Raw genomic sequence first — 16,078 nt, 5'->3', positions numbered from 1 at the left:
TCAGTAACAATAAAACATGTGAACCATGCTTAAGCGCAAAAAGTCATTTGTCAGTTTGCGGCAACAGAATGAAATGAGGTCTGTTATTGATTTTATACATTTTTGAGACCTGCAGTGCAGCAGGGAAACTATATTTGTGTGATCTAGGAAGCTAAAGCCATCACGATGGTATAATATATAGGCATTAATTTCAAGTGGAATAGCCCGTTAATTTATAATTATGGTTTTGCAGGCTGTTTTCAAAGTGACCAAGTGCCCTACTGATGAATTATCCCTAACAAACTGTGCAATTATTAATGATAGTGATTTTCCGGGAGTGAAGTGAGTAAGTGTCATGATGTGGCGTAATATGTTTAATTAATTTTTTTTCTAGACACATTCGAATTAATACAGGAGGTGGCCAAACTTTTGTGTTTTCCATAAAATGTCACCCTGGAGTACCTCGATATAACATAGGCTTCAGTTTACCTCAAAGAAAATGGGCTGTCCTGTCTCTAAACCAAGAAATTGGAGTCGAACCGTATAACCTTGACGAATACTTGTCTTTAATAACATTAGAGGCAGACTACATGCAAAAAAAAACGTAAAAGATATTATGAGTACAATTTCATTTGATACTTATTGTATTTTTATAGGACTTCCCAGGAACAGTATGATACAGATGAGATGGCCAAAGAATTTCTTCTGAGTTTTCCTAATCAGATATTTACAGTAGGACAACAGTTGGCATTTTCATTTAAAGACAAAAAGTTATTACTTTTGGTGGTAAAAGATTTAGAAGGTAGACATAAGATATATTGACTCTGTTGACTAATAGTCACTTAAAAGGCATGAGATAATATTTAAAATTAACTAACTGTTATTTTATTTGCAAATATTGAATATTTGAATAATAACTAAAATATGTGTTTTATATATTTTTGATATTCTGTTAAATATTTTATGTTCTGTTAAAATACATTACTAATTTATATTTTTAAAAGTTTTGTTACATTGAAATTATTCTGGGTTAACATTGGAAAATTGTTCACAGTTGCTAATATATCTGCACTGAAGGAGGGTAGGGAAGCTAAACCAAAAAAAGCCCGTATAGGTCAATTAATACCAAACACTACTGTTCAATTTCAAAAGGCGGAAAATTCGTCATTAAACCTTGTTGGGAAATCTGCGGGGTTTGTACTGATTTTTATGCAAACGGGATTGCATCTTATATGAAATTTTATACAGGGCTCCAATGCGCCAGTCCATCATCAATCCCGATTGGGATTTCCAGAAAATGGGAATTGGCGGTCTGAGTAACGAGTTCAATGCGATATTTCGAAGAGCCTTTGCGTCTCGAGTCTTCCCACCAGAGATCGTCGAGCAATTAGGATGCAAACACGTAAAGGGTATTTTGTTGTATGGGCCTCCAGGTACCGGTAAGACTTTGATGGCACGGCAAATCGGCAAAATGTTGAACGCCAGAGAACCTAAGATAGTAAACGGTCCACAAATTTTGGATAAGTATGTAGGCGAGTCGGAAGCTAACGTCAGACGATTGTTCGCTGAAGCAGAAGAGGAAGAAAAAAGGGTAAGTGCATTAACTAATGCAGTCTAATGTTGATAATTATGCACTTCATATGTTATATATTAAAAGCCATAATATGCGATTGCGGGTTAGTATACCGTTTTGAACTGCAATCGTTCAAAAATAACGTGAATTTTACATTTTAGAAATCATTTTATTTATTAATCTATATTAATGCTTTCCCCGTCAAAATGATCCTCATTATCTGTTATGCTTGCGCATCTTCCAATCTCCAAAATCTTCTGGAACTCATTTTTAGGAATAGCCTTGAGCTGCTTGGGCGATTCATTTTTAATCTTATATATGCTTGCAAAAAGGTGACCTTATACGAGTTTTAAACATTTTTGGGAACAGAATTGATTATGACGATTATGGCAGGTAGGACATGATTACAATGTTGTTTTTTTACCAAACATTCAGGCAAGACACAAAATATGATCAGAATTTCACGTTTTATCGGTTATTGATGGTCTCATCTTCAACTCCTTCACGACCATTTTAAAAACAAAACATACATGTAAATTATTGTTTAAAAAAAGTAGCGTCATTTGTTTACTCAGTCAAAATTTAATGGGCTTTGAAAACGGAGATCGCAGAATCGTTATTCTTTTCGTGACTTCGTTTTATTTTATTATGTTGTTTTATTACTTCCAAAGATAAAAAATGCAATGCAGGCTCATCAAAAATCGTATAGTGTTTATGGTAATAACTATTTAAGTGAACACCAACATCGCTACTTGGATTCCGCATGGATTAACAGTGCGAAATTTATTGGAATAAGTTTCAATTTGTGAATCGCTGCTGAAACAAAGCGAAATCGATCGTTCATCATGAGCTGTTGGAACCAGGCCAAACCATTAATTCGACATTAATACTGTCAGCAACAAATGAAATCAATAAGAAAGGCGTCGTAAGCATCTTTAGTGACTTTATGCATCTACCGTATAGCCCGGACCCCAACCCGTCTGACTGTCATTTGTTCCGATCTCCACAAAACTCCCTCAGTGATGTAAAGCAGGCTTTAAAAGAGGTTTCTGAAAATTATATGACTTTATTGTTTTAGCAGAAAAGCAGCAGAAGATCATCGATTAGTGTTCATTAGAAATTGATTTGAATAAATTAATTTTGAAAAATATGAAATTTTTCTTATTTGTTTATCTGACTCATGGTATATCTATTTCTTTAAATAAAAATATTAATTCTACATTGATTAAATGTATTTTACTAATTTAAATATCGGTAGAAACAGATATAGATACATCTTAAACGCTCTATAGACACGATGAAAAATCAACAGATGGTTTAGTTGTTTTCTTACTAAACATTGACAAAAAGCAGTTCAATACTAAATTTGAACAAGCGGTCAAGGCATGTCATTTCTTTCATCGACAAACAATTGTTCTTTCCTTTGATGATTAATTTTCTGGGTAAAAATTAGTCTGAAGAAACTTGGATTAGTTCTTCACACACCTGACACGCGGAATTATATATGTTTCACTACTTTTTTTGGTTTCCTATCCATAATACTTCGAAGATTGATTTAAATTTATTTAACGTACTTATTGAAAGTGAAAATTTCGAAATTCATGATGCTTCTAAGTATAACAATTTTCAGGCTGGTCCAAATAGTGGTCTCCACATCATCATTTTTGACGAGATCGATGCTATTTGTAAACAGAGAGGCTCTGTTGCTGGAAACACAGGTGTCCATGACACTGTTGTGAACCAGTTGCTATCCAAAATCGACGGCGTGGAACAGCTGAACAACATACTTGTTATTGGTGAGTCTCGCTGAATCGATACGCGTAAAACCCTCTAATAAATTGCTTTAAACAGGTATGACGAATAGGCGAGACATGATTGACGAGGCTTTGCTCCGGCCAGGCCGTCTGGAGGTCCAGGTGGAAATCAGTTTACCCAATGAAGAAGGAAGAGTACAGATCTTGAACATACATACCGCAAGAATGAGACACTACAAAAAAATTAGCAATGATGTAGATAACAATGTAAAATACCGTGTCTGATGATTTAAAACTGTTTTCTATTAGATTCTTATTTTTTAGGAATTGGCTACTTTAACGAAGAACTTCTCTGGTGCTGAACTGGAAGGCTTGGTACGTGCGGCACAATCAACGGCGATGAATCGCTTAATTAAGGCTGCGAACAAAGTAGAAGTGGATCCGGAAGCCATTGAGAAACTGTTGGTTACCCGAAGTGACTTCTTGCACGCATTAGAACACGATATTAAACCGGTATGTGCCTTTGGTTGATTTACTTCGTTTGTTCAACGAGTTTTTGTCCTAGGCCTTTGGAACGGCAGAGGATATCTTAAATCAATATGTCGCCCGAGGTATCATAAACTGGGGACCACCAGTTACGCATATTTTGGAAGATGGTAGCTTGTTTGCTCAACAAGCCCGCGCTACTGATACTTCAGGTACATATTTTGGTTTTTTTAACGTTTTATATCACTTTTATTACTTTCTTCTTTTCCTTGTAGGGTTGGTGTCAGTATTAATAGAAGGCCCACCAAATTCCGGCAAAACTGCATTGGCCGCACAAATAGCGAAAAACTCCGACTTCCCATTCGTTAAGGTTTGTTCTCCGGAAGAAATGGTTGGATTCACCGAAACTGCCAAATGTTTGAGTATTCGCAAGGTATTTTGATCAAAACCTGACACAACATCAGACTAAACTCGATTAATATTGCAACCAGATCTTTGACGATGCCTACCGGTCCACCCTGAGCTGTATTCTGGTGGACAACATCGAAAGACTTTTAGATTACGGTCCCATCGGCCCCCGTTACTCCAACTTAACTCTGCAGGCTCTTTTAGTATTGCTGAAGAAAGAACCTCCACCAGGCAAAAAGTTATTAGTTGTCTGCACCAGCAGTAGGAGGTTATACCTAAACGTATGTTATGCGATAGTCGTCGTACTCACCGATTCGTTTTCAGACAAGTGCTGGAGGAGATGGAAATGTTATCCGCATTCACTACAGTGTTGCATGTCCCTAACTTATCAAAAGCAGAGCACCTTTTAAATGTACTGGAGGCATCCGCGGTGTTTACCAATGCAGAATTAAAGCAAATTACTCATCAAGTTCACGGCAAACGGTAAGCTACGAATTATTGGATTAATCAATTTAAAACAATAATTCTTTCAGTATATTCATTGGAATCAAGAAATTGTTGGCTCTTATCGACATGGCGAGACAAACGGACGAAAGAATGAGGGTGATTAAACTAATCACTAAGCTGGAGGAAGACGGTGCACTGGAAGATCCAGGAATGGCTTAGAATACGGAACGACTCGAAAATAACTAGGTATATATTTAGCAATATATCGGTTTTTAGTCAATTACGATTAGGAATAATTGTTTAGGTCGATGATTTGTATTTCGGTGGAATAACGGAGTGGATTATCGATTTTCAGAACTTGAAACTGATCAAGAAGATCAGGTATAAATATTTCATAACATATATATATATTTATATATAAATATTGAACGCATAATGTATACATTCCCCTACTTGTTAGGAGATTGTGAGTTTTTAACATGAACATAACTATGTGTACAATATTTTAATTAAGAATAATTTAACTGCTGTAGCAGCTTAGTTTTAATAAAGTATCTCGCGTACTGTATAGAAAAATAAGTCAGTGCTACTTATTTTACACATAAGACCAGTCAAATAATCTTACGAAGATTATTAAGGCTAACCATTAAGCAGGTAAATCATAGTATTTCAGATTAGTTCTTCCTTATTCCCCTGTAAAATAGTTACCTGTGCAAGCTACCATAATAGCTTTGTAATGCATTATATGTACATTTGACTTACTATGTCGTTACTACTCAACTCAAAGGAAGCTGTGTGTATATATGTTTCTATTATCTGTTTTTTTGTACGAAATCTTTATCATACTTTTAATTGTTGTTTATTCCATTTAAGTACTAGCAGAACGAGTATTATTTTCTATTTATTGTTATCGCGGTATTTTTTTATCTTGGATTTTGTTAACTATTGAATGTGACTAAAAAAAATCAGTGTTATAATTAAAAAATAAACATTTATCCAATATATGTTTCTCTTAGTTATACCTTATCGCCTCCTTTACCTCGCCCCGAGAATCCTCTTAACAAAATGTGTTAATTTAAATAAAAACCTTTTTAATCTATATCAAGTCAGCTAAGGATTCCTGAGCCAGCTCGATGCTAAAAAGTTTATTATCGGTTGATTTCAAAAGATGTAATTGAATAAGTTTTACATTTTAAAGGAGTTTAAGGAACTTTTAAAATGTACAAGAACATAAGTCATATATAAAGTTTTATTCAAAAAGAATAATTTTAACAATATATATTTAAAGATCAATATGGCGCCAATATAACTACCAAAACATCATTTGGCGAAAGTAACCTAGAACAAAATAAGGTGATAATCATTCTCATTCATCACTTTCTGAAGTATGCCTTATATTAAACATTACAAATTTTATCAAAAAATTACACGAAGGGATGCCGTATCATTTGGCCGTGGTATGTTAATTTGGTTCATAAGTATCCGAGTGACCCATTTATTGATCGAATTGTTACATGCCATGAAAAATGGACTAACTCTCTAAAAGTTCTGAACAAAGAATAGAGCGTAGCAACTCCGTCAGAACTAAACGAAACTCGATTCGAAGAAAATATATTGACAGTTTAGTTGGATTGCACGTGGTATTCGCGTATGCACGCCTGTATTGTAACGGTAGGTACTTAAAAGTATTAAACGTTGGATCTAAAATTTGCGCATCCACCATAAGACACGTCTGAATGCGATTATTATTTATACTTGTGTTTATCGAACTGTTTTAAACTGTAATTGTAACTGTCAAAAATTACAGCTTTCGCTTTTACAGATCAACATTTTAAAACGTTAACAATCGTTTTTCTTTTACTATAGCGCGCTGAATTTATTTTATTGTGAGACAATGAAAACGTGGATCACTTCACACGTTTAATATCAACGACCGATTGTTTTAAAGGCGAAATTATAAAGCTATGTGTTTTGTTATCATATCGTTTCTGTATTAGCGGCAAGCCATTGCCCTACCGGTTTCGAACTGGTCTTATCGACGCAGCGTCTAATCTAGAGGCAATGTTTTTATGTACTTAACAAAAACAAACTGAAAATCGGTGGCAAATAAAAGCACAGAACGAATACCAATAAAACGTCACGGAGCAAGTCGGTCCGACCGGCCGAATTGATAGCGCTAGTTTGCTGTCATCCACGTAGACAGTTTCCGAGGCCTGCTTTTCCACTTGCAAACTCGCTCTGTTTTAATCAGGATGATGTTTATCGGCGGGGATGTTTATTCGTGAGGCCAACTTGATTATGTTAGAAGTCCGACTACTTTTCCGTGTCCCATTAGCGACAATTAAACCTAACAGTATCCGCCGCATTTTTTAAGCGACATCTAATATTCTATTTATAGCGTGCGAAGTGGTCTTTTTAAGATATCCGCGCGGGCACTATTCCACAGTTGTCAAAAGTGGCAGCATCGCCTCAGGAATGTCATTGTCAACAACGTACAATTTCCGATGCCCGCTCGGCGATAAAAATACGATACGTCGCATATAAAATCGAGAGGCGTAAAAAACCGTGCCTCAGTGACGTGCACGCGGAGACCATCCAGATAAAGGAATGATTCATGCATCCTGTGAATAACGGCAGAGTTTTTTGCGTCGTCTTATTATAAAAGCGCGAAACGAAAGGTCAAGGCTTGCCCTTGGTCGCAGCAGCCCTTGACGCGCCCGAGACGACAACATGGCGGCAAAAAGACCGCATGCATGCGTGCATGTCGCCGGCGAAAAACGTCACGGAGTCCCGTCATTCCGTCCCATCTTGCCGGTGCGTTTTGTTAGTCGAGTTGTACTGGACGTATACAGGGGTTGCGACAATTGATATCGATTGTCGGCCGGTACGTAAAGGCGCTGAAGGGTCACGTTATTTTTAGAACTTTGGCGGATTTCGCAAGACGCGGAGGATTCGTTGTTATCGATTCCGTTCGGAACTCTTCGCGGTTCTTTTTTTTTGGTTCGCCCGTCGAAACTGCGATTTTACCGAAAGCGCCAACTTAGTTGCGCCGATTAACGCGAGCATTAATGCGAGTTTGAAGGTCGGCCACGTTTTTGGTAATGTCCCTGATACGCAACCGTTTCGATTCCTACATAGTTCAGGTAGCGTATGGTACCCCATGAATAAAACAAGAAGCGAGATCGCATCCCAGCGACGTTGCCGAAATTCGGATTTAGTCAGGCGTTCAAGTATATTCACCGTCCATAAGGGTAATTGCGAGCTACCTCTATTATTATTGACCGTTAATATTCCAGAAATCTTGTTTTGTATATATGGTATATTTCAGTACTTTCAACTGGATATCATAATAATGTCATATACCCCTTTGTTTTGACTATGCGTCTTTTTTTATAGGCCTAGCTATTTATTGTTATTATTTTTTAACTTGACATTTTTTAAGAAAAATTTGTACAAGTTCGGCCAAAATATTTTATATAACTTTACTACTGATAGGTTATGTTATGTTACGAGGCATCAATAGAATCATCTACTTTATTAGCGATCACGTCGTATCGTATTCGTATCGTATGGGATATCATGGAACGGCATTTATTTTGACCCCCTCACCCATGTAAGAAAAAATAAGAATAAGACCACCCCATTGTTTAATATTTATTACGCAAAAATCTAAAGGAAATAAATGTTTGGTTTGTCTTCATTTTTATTTTCTACTACCAAGAAGAGCCACTAGTACTTTCAGCTCCAGTAAGAAAGAAACATGGTTATTGTGTGTGCTTATTCTTAACGTACAAAGAACAACTAAAACAATAATAATGACGGCTAAAATATTATTTATAGCATGAAAATGTCAAAACTGTCACAGTTAACAGTATTAAAATCAGGACCAATAGATAACGGTTTATAATAATTAATCATTTTTTATACCCTCTCCATCACCCTATGTAGGAAAAAATAATAATAGCACAACCTCCCTACCCCTCTTTAAACGAGCAAGAATATAAAGGAAATAAAATACACGTTTGGTTTTTTTAATTTTTATTTATTAATGAAAGTAAATCTGTACATGCGCAGTTCACCTGTAAACAGACCGTACAACCACCAATAACATTAAATAAGACTATCATTCCACATTGCAAAAACGCTAAATATCTCTGAATGAATCTTGATGCAAAACTACGCTGGAAGGAATATGTAAAGTAAAAAAGAAAAGAACTGGAATTGAAATATAGGAAAATGTACTGGCTAATTAGAAGAAAATCACACTTATCAGTACGTAATAAATTGCTATTATATAAGCAAATATTAAAACCTATATGGACATACGGAGTTCAATTATAGGGATGTTCTGCAAATAGTAACGTAAATAAAATACGAATTTTTTAGAACAAAGTCCTGAGAGGTATTGTAGGAGCACCCAAATACTATAGGACTGATGGCAGTCGGTCAAAAAATCAAGAGAATTGCAAGGGGGCATGAGGAAAGACTCCCATTCTCATCAGAATATTGAAGTGATCCTCCGCTCGCATCGATCCTTGCAGCTTTTTGATACCACCAGAACAGGACACAGACTCAAAATAATCAAACCATCTGATCTTGTGTAGTATTGTATAGTGAGGTGTAATGTAATAATTAAATAACAAAAAAAATATTTTCTACTACCATGACTCCTTAGTAAGAAAAAACATGGTTATTAGGTGAGCTTATAATTATGGCGCGCAAATGTCAAAACTGTCATAGTTAATAGTATTAAAATTACCACCAATAGATAACGATTTATAATAATTAATTATTTTTGACTCCCTTTCCCCCGCCCTATTAAAAAAAATAAGAATAGGACAACCACCCCTGTTTTATATTTATTACGCAGGAATCTAAAGGAAATAAAATACACGTTTGGTTTGTTTTAATTTTTATTTTCCACTACCATGATTCCCTCTCACCATCTAATATGAAATCTAGATCTAGTTATTCTTAATGTGCAAGGAACAAATAAAATAGTAATAATTAGGGCTAAAATATTATTTATAGCACGCTAATGTCAAGACTGTCATCAATCAAATTGTCAAAGTTAATAGTATCAAAATTATGACCAATAAATGACAGTTTATGCTAAATAATTATGTTACTTTGGAACACATACGTATAAAACATCTATGGAAATAAGAACCTTATTGATGGGAGTATGTCGTCCAATGAATAATAAAGAAGAGAAGTGCGACAACGTCGATCCTATTATCAGGGTCGGTACGTTCGACAGTGCCATCTGTTCCAGCGCGAATTTTAAACTGTCGGGTCTGAGAATTAGTTTTGCGGCCGAGGAGCCGCCCGGTCGGTCTAAAAAACGGTTTCCTGTCTCGTCGAGAGAGTCAAACAAAACGAAGGATTGGCGAGCTCGGGGCCCGAGCGGCTGCGCGCGCATCCTTTTTGTACGCTTGTTCGAAATACGACACACGGCCTACCCTGTCGCAACACGGAAAACCAAAGCCGACTGTGATCGCCAGGCGGACGTTACGACTTGACGAGGCGGTATCGCGTGAAGCACACGGCCTTTAAATTTGCGGTTGCATCGGTGCCCCGGTGTGAAAAGTATCGGGAATAGTGTGGAAAGTGTTCAGGAGTAGTGTGAGACGGGAATAAGGCCAGTATCAACGAGATAAAGTGTCCGAAACAGGTAAAAAGCGCTGTCGCGACGCGCCGGTCGTCTTCCTCTTGTTGCAGTAGTGTTTCTTATGCGTGTAAACTTCCAACAAACCACGGCCCGGTAAAAAAGTTTGTCCATCAGCGACAGCTTCGGTTTGCGCTTTGCTCAGCGCGTTCTGTTTTTTTCTTGCTGTCGGTGTCGGTTTTTTTGCGAGATGAATTCCCCGACGGCGCGCAACCGGGAGCGTATCCTGGAGGCGATCGACCAGCTGCGGAAACGCAAGGCTCGCCCGGACTTTCAGAGGATCTGCAGCTACCTTTTCCGAAGGTTTCACGTGAACTCGGCCGATGCAAAGGCGGACCTGGAATGGTGCGTGGCTAACAACATCGTGCTGAAAGTCGAGTACAAGGGCAGTATCAGCTACAGGAACGCGGCCAAGAAATGGGCTCAAATGAGAAATCGCGATACGAATGCTGCCGCGGCCATCAACCCCCTGGCGGTCAACAAACAGACAATCAGCCAAAACTTTATGGATTTGCTGATCAACGTGTTCGGCGAGTTGATCGTTTACAATCCCGACTATCTAGAGTTGGGGGTACCGCCGCGCGAGATTATCGACAATATCTTGAGCAAAGATAGCGTCCGTTACACGCGCAACTACGTCGCCATTCTCCTGGTGAAGGAGGTGGAGCGCGGCAACCTCATTAAGCTAGAGAGTGGGAATTTCCTTTTGGGCTCCACGGCGGAGGATGGCAGCCGACAGGGATGGATGTCTCAGCCGCAACAGAGGGCGGATAGCAGTCACGTTCTGATCCAGACCGACGACGCAGATGCGGCAGAGAAGCAACATGTTGCTGTTGTCAAGCACAAGAAGCGTATGATAGCAAAAGTGCAGGCGGCCGCGGCAGCAGTAGCCGCTCAAAAACAGAACCGGTTGGAATCCGGCGACGACAAGAAATTGGAAGCAGGATCCGTCCGGCTCGGTGGACGACGTAAGGTTAGTGTCACCTGTCATTCAGGCCAGTTTGTTTACGTTCCGTACAACTGTCAAACGGTCGAAGTTTTCCGACCCAAAAAACTCAACATGGTAACGTTTTTCATTTGTTTCGAACTGTTTTGCCCCCCTGTTCACCTACGCATCGTCACAAAAAATAACCTAAGCAGCTTTATTTACCCCACCTGACAACATAACCTCAAAGCTAATTCCAGCACTTTTCTAACTTGTCAATAAACAGTTATAACTCTACATAAAACGAGACTAGCCTTTATAATAAGAATAATATATTCGCTCTTTATTATTTCAACCACATATACAGTGAATCAGTTACCAGAAAAAATGCAAAATTATCCTCTAATCAATAGTAGTCAAAACAACACAAATTGAAATATACATTTATTTTTCTTTTCTCTTAAATGTACATCCTGGATACTGAACATCTTGCCGTATACATACCAGAAATGTTCTTATTAATCAACAAAAAACTACACAGTTACACCACTAAAACTTATTAATTTAATTCCTTTATAATCAACTCTCTCCTTATTGTTTTTATGATATCTTATATTTATTATAATTATTGTCCTGTTTACTCTGTTTGTGATAACTAAATTACTTCAATTCACATGCTTATTTACTGTTTACTTCCCAATATGAGAAAAGTAAGCTAGACAAGTAAGTACATAAACTAACCAAGTTGTCTTAATACTTTTATTACAGAAGGCAAAGAAGGTCTTCGATCCCTCTGACACACATGTACCAAGGAAAAGGGGTCGACCTGCTGGTTCTCTTAACCGATCCACCATAGAAAAGAACAACATCAGGAAGGATGAAGACTCGCGACCCGATTCTAGAACTTCGACCAGTAGCAGAGAACAGGGAGGTGTCTGTTCCGTTTGTCATACTCAGAACAAGAGAGGCCCTAATGAACGCATGGTAGCATGTAAAGAATGCAGTAATAAAGGTGAGGCTTCATGTGTTACATTTACAAAGTCAACATAGTCATATGTGTTCTAGCTCATTTTAGTTGCTTAAATGGTGACGATATGATGTTGAAGATGTACCCAGATAATAGCTGGCAGTGTCCACATTGTAAGACTTGTGTTGTATGTGATGCCACCTCAGATGCTGTAAGTTCACTTTATATATATACTTTTGAAGCATATTCAACTCATGATTTGTTCTTGTCTCCTCAGGGCATGTTGATTGTATGTTCAGTATGTGCAGATGGGTATCATTTTTCTTGTCATCAACCACGTGTATTAGATAAACCAAAGAATAGTCAAAGATGGTTGTGCAAAAACTGTCACGTAACAGACGAGTTGAAGCTGAACGACATCCAGTCAAATATAGGTGATTCTATTACCACACACAAAATCAGTATTAATGAAAGTGAAAATGGTAAATATCACTAATTTATAAAATTTATATTTATATTAGATCATGAAATTTATAACCAACTAGTGAGTAGTGTTTTGTAAATTGCAATATCTCATCTTTGTCTAATCTATTGTACAAAATAAATCTTGAAACACAGGGTGTATTTCAAAAGTTTCCAGAATTAATTATTTCAGACAATTTATTGCTGATGCAAATATACATACATTTAAAATTCGTCAAAGTACTAGTATCTGTCAATTCAGGAAGGCACTGTAACATGAAGTCCAGTGGTGTGAAGTTGGGAATATATAGTGGATGGGGTGATAGTGCTACAATGTGCTTAGTAAGAACGACAAGAATTTTATAGGCCAGGCAGCTGTCGTGATGGAAAATGGAAATGTTCACAATCTTCTTTCTAAGGCGGTCTCTTCCTTTCTAGCGACCTTGAGATGATAAAGATGCGGTTTATCCGTTTTTTTTTAAGTATATTTTATGGATTCCTGGTTATCTCTAAATTTTTAGTGCCACTCTCATAGCCAGCTTACTTTTTTCTCTGTCTTTGCGCTCTTTTTCAATTTGACATAAAATTTGATGGGAACCTACTGCATTTTGTGCAGACGTCACGTAAAAACGCTCTTGCGCAGGATCATTGCTAGATGCGCATTTTTTAACTCAGAGACACTCCCCTTCTTTACCACTTGTCGGAGTTTGCGATTCTTCTAGAGCACTGGACAAATAGTTTCGAGAACTTTTGTAACACGCCCTGTATTCTGAAAGAAGAATCTATTTGCAAATCCATAACGATTATTAGAGATCTTTTTACACAGAAGCATTTTTTTGCGAGATACTTTGTGATTTATAAGGTTTATATAAAAAGAACAACGTCGTATATATTTGAATTTAATTCGTGTGTAGTTTTGGGCATAATCAATGTATAAATCGCTTATATGGATCAAGAAGGAAGAAGAATTGGTATGATGACTAATTTTGATAAACTATTTTATAATCCGATGTATTTACTATTTCATAAAAATATATCATCTCTGTAGGAATAGGGAAAAGCCTTTCTATTCTATTTTAAGGTCTAAATTTGCGCCCAAACGCTCGCCGGGATCATGACGTCAATCTAACACTTAGTGAAACATCTTAAACAGTGAAGTTGGGTGCAAGAGCATCAAAATAATTCATTTGCTTCTTAGTTATGGATTCTAAATTCTATAATTGCTACGTGGTCCTGTGCAAACGCAGGCCAAACGCTAAAATAAACCAGATATTGTCAAAGTTATGCAAAGAATAGAATGATGTTTACATACGAGGTTTGTTGAAAAAATATCCAAGTATTTATAAAATAGATGGATATTATTAACATTGGCGTAATTCGATCTGACCAGTTTTCAACTTATCATGACGGATTGCTGTACTTTTTGTTAACAAATAAATGATCAATCTTGATATAAATAACAAGAAGTTTATTACAGTCATCATCTCAATTGACGTTTATGACACATAAATCTAATATATAATCTAATACAATTCAATCATATATTCTAAAATATTTCAATCACTATAATCGACATATTTATATTATATAACTAGTAGTCGAGCAACACTAGTTTTGATGTTGGATAATTTTTTTTTCAGACAAAGAGGTTTTGTCGCAATCTAATTCGATATCTGCACGGTCTTCGCCTGTTGATTCAAGGGCTAGTAGTCCTCTGCCACCTCAACTAAGTCCCCAGAACAATCCCCGATCAGACACGCCAGATCGTGAAGCGCATTCAGACACAAACAGTGTGAAAGATTCAGAACCAGACGATCCAAATATCGATCCATCTATTCCTGATGCTACTCACTGGACGCCTGAGGAAGTTTATCAGTATTTTGCACAGTATTTCCCGGAAGAAGCTAAGGTGTTTAAGGAACAGGTAAGAATTGCTAATATCTTTTTGAAGGACCGGTTATTTTTACTAATATTTGTTCCTCTTTTTCAGGAAATCGATGGTCGTTCTTTGTTGTTGCTGAAGAGGATGGATGTGTTGACTAATTTGAACTTGAAACTTGGACCAGCTCTCAAAATCTACAGACATGTTACAATGTTACAAGTGAGAAGGGATGATAGGAGTTTGTATTGGCTATAATATATTCGCACAAGTATGCTTTTGCCTTTATATCATTCAATTTATCTTTATAGATTCGCTGCAAAAATCGATTTGTTACTTTTTATTTCAATGTTAATTATTATTAAAGTTTTATAGACATTTACATAGTGTGGCTTTCTCCGTCCTATTATTATTTAAAATCCCACAATGTTAGGAAGAATAAAAGAGAATTATATCTTTTGTTTTGTTATAATTTGGAGTATTTTTTTACCAACTAAGCTTAACATGGGTTCTGAACCTCAGTCTTTGGTATTAACTACCTACCGAGAGACCGACTTTGAAACCATCTAAATGATTGTGCTTCGTCGAATTGTATTTATTCTCTAATTTATGGAGAATCACAAATAGTAAATTGCATTCGTGTGTGTGTATGATTCGAATTCGTTATTTTAAGTTTTATTTGATTTGGTTTATGCTTTATTGATATATTTTTGCTGAATTTTGCATAAGAACCTGTATGCATACAATATTTTAACCTATGAATCTAAAGGTAACGACCATGGAAACTTTGCTTATTTGACAAAGGAATAAATTTTAGTCGAATGGTAACCCCAATCCAGAAGCCATTCAAGAGATTTCCACAAAGCAAACGGTGAAGATCGTAGTATGCCTGGGGAGTCTCAAAGTTAGGAGAATGAACTGACCCAAGATAAAGATAAAGAACAAGCGATAAAGGATATTCTCTATATGATATGCTAGTAATGACGGATCCAGAAGGAAAATTTTATGTTCAGATTATATCTGAAAGATGTTTCTATCAAGGATATTTCAATATGATGAAGAAATTGATGGCTTGTGTTTGATATATGTGGGCGTAGGTAGGAAACGATAAGATTTTTGTGGCAGTCGGCAAGGTTAGGCTACCTCGTCTTCGGGTTAGGGTTCAACTATAGCGAGGTGTTGGAGGCTGGGGATAGGACTGATACGGTAGGTCCTTAGGGAAATTGTAAGACCACTTTTTTTGAACTGGAAAATTAGGTGTACAAAAAGCATCAATAATTTAGCTTGGGTCTGATTATGGATTTATATAGATGCAATATAATATTTTAGGGAATTCCATGAGATCTTTCGGAGACAATTTTAGTATGTTTAGATCCTTAATTTAGTGTGATTATAAGAAAAGAATCCTGGGACAGTTCCGTCTTCTGTAGGAGTTGATGATTTGACTGGAGAGAACATGAAACCCGTGTCGCGTGACCAAGCGGAGAAGCCGGAGAGGAAGCGCTGTAGTGGGTCAGAGGTGACACTGGC

General features: G+C 37.0%; 2 protein-coding genes and 1 long non-coding RNA gene across 5 annotated transcripts; all 3 read left to right on the top strand.

The window, feature by feature from the left end:
• The first annotated feature begins 24 nt into the window (after positions 1–24).
• Positions 25–5,652, top strand: LOC143199963 (vesicle-fusing ATPase 1). Of its 2 annotated transcripts, XM_076410162.1 has the most exons (15): positions 32–168; positions 233–321; positions 374–583; positions 636–781; positions 1,034–1,172; positions 1,228–1,570; positions 3,183–3,348; positions 3,404–3,573; positions 3,631–3,819; positions 3,872–4,004; positions 4,068–4,225; positions 4,284–4,468; positions 4,525–4,683; positions 4,734–4,893; positions 4,952–5,652. In XM_076410162.1, the coding sequence occupies exons 1-14, from the start codon at positions 166–168 to the stop codon at positions 4,864–4,866; spliced, it is 2,223 nt and encodes a 740-aa protein (XP_076266277.1). In that variant the 5' UTR covers positions 32–165; the 3' UTR covers positions 4,867–4,893; positions 4,952–5,652. The 2 variants fall into 2 exon arrangements, with proteins under 2 accessions (XP_076266276.1, XP_076266277.1); XM_076410161.1 differs by having other exon boundaries at positions 25–168; positions 4,734–5,652.
• Positions 5,653–7,281: 1,629 nt separating this feature from the next.
• Positions 7,282–9,165, top strand: LOC143199968 (uncharacterized). Its single transcript, XR_013006592.1, has 3 exons — positions 7,282–7,531; positions 8,722–8,919; positions 9,034–9,165. It is a non-coding gene; the product is annotated as an uncharacterized LOC143199968 (long non-coding RNA).
• A 756-nt stretch (positions 9,166–9,921) lies between these two features.
• Positions 9,922–14,934, top strand: Lint-O (L(3)mbt interactor in ovarian somatic cells). Of its 2 annotated transcripts, none has more exons than XM_076410166.1 (6): positions 9,922–11,288; positions 12,009–12,252; positions 12,306–12,418; positions 12,485–12,689; positions 14,310–14,593; positions 14,660–14,934. In XM_076410166.1, the coding sequence occupies exons 1-6, from the start codon at positions 10,506–10,508 to the stop codon at positions 14,804–14,806; spliced, it is 1,776 nt and encodes a 591-aa protein (XP_076266281.1). In that variant the 5' UTR covers positions 9,922–10,505; the 3' UTR covers positions 14,807–14,934. The 2 variants fall into 2 exon arrangements, with proteins under 2 accessions (XP_076266281.1, XP_076266279.1); XM_076410164.1 differs by having other exon boundaries at positions 9,922–11,378.
• The last annotated feature ends 1,144 nt before the right edge of the window (positions 14,935–16,078 follow it).

This window comes from Rhynchophorus ferrugineus, unplaced genomic scaffold (genome assembly GCF_030347505.1).
Source record: "Rhynchophorus ferrugineus isolate W39M unplaced genomic scaffold, kcgeb_rfMv2 rfM7, whole genome shotgun sequence".
Lineage (NCBI taxonomy): Eukaryota > Metazoa > Arthropoda > Insecta > Coleoptera > Curculionidae > Rhynchophorus > Rhynchophorus ferrugineus.
The sequence above is the reverse complement of the archived record's forward strand: the minus strand, read 5'-3'. Positions and strand labels throughout refer to the sequence as shown.